The 3400-nt window shown below is 39.0% G+C and overlaps 2 protein-coding genes across 2 annotated transcripts; both read right to left on the bottom strand.

Annotated features, from left to right (window-relative positions):
* Nucleotides 1-261: 261 nt before the first annotated feature.
* On the bottom strand, nucleotides 262-1345 carry LOC108796200 (cholesterol 25-hydroxylase-like protein 1, member 2). The gene is given in 2 exon segments (XM_018567645.1): nucleotides 262-1324; nucleotides 1327-1345. Coding segments are annotated over 2 exon segments (981 nt in total). The 5' UTR covers nucleotides 1331-1345; the 3' UTR covers nucleotides 262-347.
* A 927-nt stretch (nucleotides 1346-2272) lies between these two features.
* Nucleotides 2273-3090, bottom strand: LOC108796192 (cholesterol 25-hydroxylase-like protein 1, member 1). Its single transcript, XM_018567632.1, has one exon. The coding sequence runs from the start codon at nucleotides 3088-3090 to the stop codon at nucleotides 2290-2292; it is 801 nt and encodes a 266-aa protein (XP_018423134.1). The 3' UTR covers nucleotides 2273-2289.
* Nucleotides 3091-3400: the final 310 nt, after the last annotated feature.

Genomic DNA, 3400 nt, shown 5'->3' on the forward strand with positions numbered 1-3400 from the left:
TTGAGGTTACCTAGAAACCTGTATTATCACTACTCATGCTGTATATACGGCATGCCTTTACCTGAAACATTTATGCAATTCTGTTTAGTGGTATCTCTGCCACCAACAGCTCCTCACACTAAAGGGTCACTGAGCAAACTCAAGCAAAGGTCTTACCATAAGAGATATTTGTGTGTTTTGTCATGTCATAAATGTATTTTATCATAAATGATGATGTGGGAGAAAAACATAACATCTTCTGTATTTACATTGTAAGAGTGATTCAGGATCAATATTCTTTGAAAAAGTAACAATTGACGCAGTAGTAAAATAGAGAGATGTGCAACAATTTCAGATGGATCAGTATTTTAAAAGTTTCTTTCTTCAGCAACTCTGTCTGTTGGAGGGACACTTTCATCATATAGACTGTCCTCTTCTATGCTGGCACAGCAGGTTTTATTTGGGGTATCAAGCTCCAGTATGCCTTTGACAGAGGTGAAGTCTGTGTGAGTGCCAAAGATTTTGTCCCAGTGTGTGAAGTGAGGGGCATAGTTGCTCATGGGTTTCTGGTGGTGCACATCATGTTTTATTGGCCCTCCATAGATACCAAATGGCATTAAGCGTGATGTGGACCAAGGAAAAGCATACCCGCAGTGATCCTCCACAGAAACGTATACATGGAATACCATGAATATCCATGTTGTAAGAAGGTGACATCTAATGATTATAGGATTTAACGTGGTCCATAATCCAACAGTCACCAGTTCCCAACCACCGAGACACTGTGTAGCTAAGGCAAAAGGTGCCATATATTCATGATGAATTGCATGGAATTTCTTATATAACCATCGATTTCTGTGATGGATCATGTGCCAAATAAAGTACTGGAAATCAAAAAGTAGAAGGCTTCCCATCACACCAAATGCAATATCCAAAATGCTTGGAACGTCTTCTGGCAGAGGGCATGGAGGTCTCCAGTACCACTGGGCAACAGCAGCTGGGAAAATGAAAAATAGGTGGTTGTACAGAGTCACTCCAAGGCAATGGAAAATCATTGGTCCAGTTGGATTCCTGTCTTGCTGGATCTTATATTTGTGAATAAAGGGCCACCTTCTTCCCATGATGTTGAAGATCAGGTAGGGGATGCAAAAGATAATGTAGCAAGACACAGTAAGGACTACAGGGAAGAGTGGAGACCTTAGAGTTTCAAAATATTGTAGCCTCAGGTGGTCCCACAATTGCTGAAGAATTGGTCTGCTGTGGTGGTATGTGTCCAGAACATGGGAAAGACAGGATAACACTTCCATCATCAGCACCTGCTTTGCAATAATCTTCAAGGGAAAAGCAGCATAGGAGCTTCCTCTTTATTATTAATTTGGATGGCACTGAGCCGACTCCCCCTCCCATTCAGTAGTTTTCACAAACCCAATTCAAACCATTTCTAGCTCCCTGACAACACAGCCTGGCTCCAGGAGGATAATGTGACTGCTTTAAAGGGACCACAGTTAACAAACAGCAGCTTTTGGTTACAGGCAAGGAAAAAAGAATGATAGGTGATGGTATGTGCTCTTTGGTATACATAGCCGCCAAGCAGTTTCGACAGTTGCACTGGAAAGAAGTGCAATTTTGAGGCAAAAAATTACAGACAATACAGTTTCAGTACTATTTAGGATATTATAATATCAGCAGATATTTGAGTTGATAACGAGATTCACAGACTTCAAATAATATTGATACATAAAAATTACTATTTGATCATTTTGTAGCAATAAGATGTGTCTATTTCAATGTAATGTATACTCCATATAGTATTCACTTGTATAGTCTTATTTGAAATAATGTCAAAGCAGAAACCCATATTAAATTATTCTATAAGGGACACATCTCTTTTTCATTATGCCTAAATGCATTTTAGTTTTCCCCTATCCACTTGCAATTATTGACATATTTATGTGTAAACTAGTTATATTTTTCAATTTTCCTAAATTACTGACATAGGTAGGTAGGCAGACGAATAGACAGACCGATCTACTATGAGAAGACATACATCATATTAAATATACTCTTTTTATCAGAGGTAAGTGTCATTCAAAAAAAACAGATACAGAGAAAATTTTGTAACATAAACATCTGTAGTACCTTTGTTGTTCACCCATAGACTGATTAACAGAACAAATGTTAAGAGGTTTTATAGAGTGTCAGCATTTTTTTACCTTGTCTGTGGGTTGGGAAATCTCTTGCTCAGCTTTTCTTGTATGTGACTGTTTGTTAAAAGTGTTAAAAGTATCTTTTAAAAATCAAATTTGCATATTAAACACTTTCTACCATAGAATAAGAAGTTCCACAAATTAGGTCCCAGTGTCCAAAGAATGGGACAAAGTTTGTGTCTGGTCTCTGATGATGCAGATCATGAGCCAGCACCCCTCCATATAAACCATAAGGCACAATTTGGGTGAGGGACCAAGGAAAATTGTAGCCTATATGGTCATCGACAGACATCCAAATGCTGAGCAGGTTACATGTCCATGATGCCAAAGGATGACAACCTAACCTGATGGGATTCATGCTACTCCAAAAGCCAACAGTCATGAGCTCATAGCCACCAAGATTCTGACTTGACCATGAAAATGGGGCAACATATATGTGGTGGACAGCGTGAACCTTCTTGTATAGCCAATGGTTCTTATGGTGCAAGACATGCCATATAAAATATTGAAAGTCAAACAGAAGCAGGCATCCCAATACCTCTCCAAGAAGAGTGCATACAGTTGGGGCATTCACTGGTAAGGGCTGCGGGGGCATCCACCACCAATTAAGAAACACGGCCGGGAAAACATAAATCACGTGGTTGTATACAGCCTTCCAGATGCAAAGAATCATCATCTTTACTGTTGGGCGTTTGTTCTTCTGAATTTTGTATTGAAACAAAAGGGGGCATCGCTCTCCCAGTATGTCAATAATAGCAAAAGGAAAACTGAAGCACAGATAGCCAGAAAATGCCAGCAAGACTGGGAAAAATGGGGAACTCACAATGTCACCAAACTCGGTAAGAACATAATCCCAAAACGGCTGAAGACAGAGATGCTGCTCGCTTGAATCGGGCGAATTCATTCTGTACGGTGAGCTCAGAGGCACTCACTGGTCATTTTATCTTCCTGCTAATCCAAAGATCAAGACAAAGGATTTTAATTCTGAGGAGTTTTTGGATTCTTGTGGAACAATCTTATTAGGTAATAAAAATGAGCAATTGTTTTATCTGCAGATTACTTCTGAAGTACAAGTTAATACACAAGTGGAAGAAATGCATTCCGAAGCCAGCCAAGAGGGAAATGCATTACTAATAAATTCACATGGTAAAAATTTAACTAAACAAGTTATTTTTAAAATATGTTTTATGATTGATGGTGAATGTCCTATACGG

Source organism: Nanorana parkeri, unplaced genomic scaffold, assembly GCF_000935625.1.
Source record: "Nanorana parkeri isolate BGI_ZX_2015 unplaced genomic scaffold, ASM93562v1 scaffold1078, whole genome shotgun sequence".
Classification (NCBI taxonomy): domain Eukaryota; kingdom Metazoa; phylum Chordata; class Amphibia; order Anura; family Dicroglossidae; genus Nanorana; species Nanorana parkeri.

Bases quoted from the DNA above. Each gene is read 5' to 3' on its own strand.
- LOC108796192 (XM_018567632.1), bottom strand. From the start codon at position 3,090: ATGAATTCGCCCGATTCAAGCGAGCAGCATCTCTGTCTTCAGCCGTTT.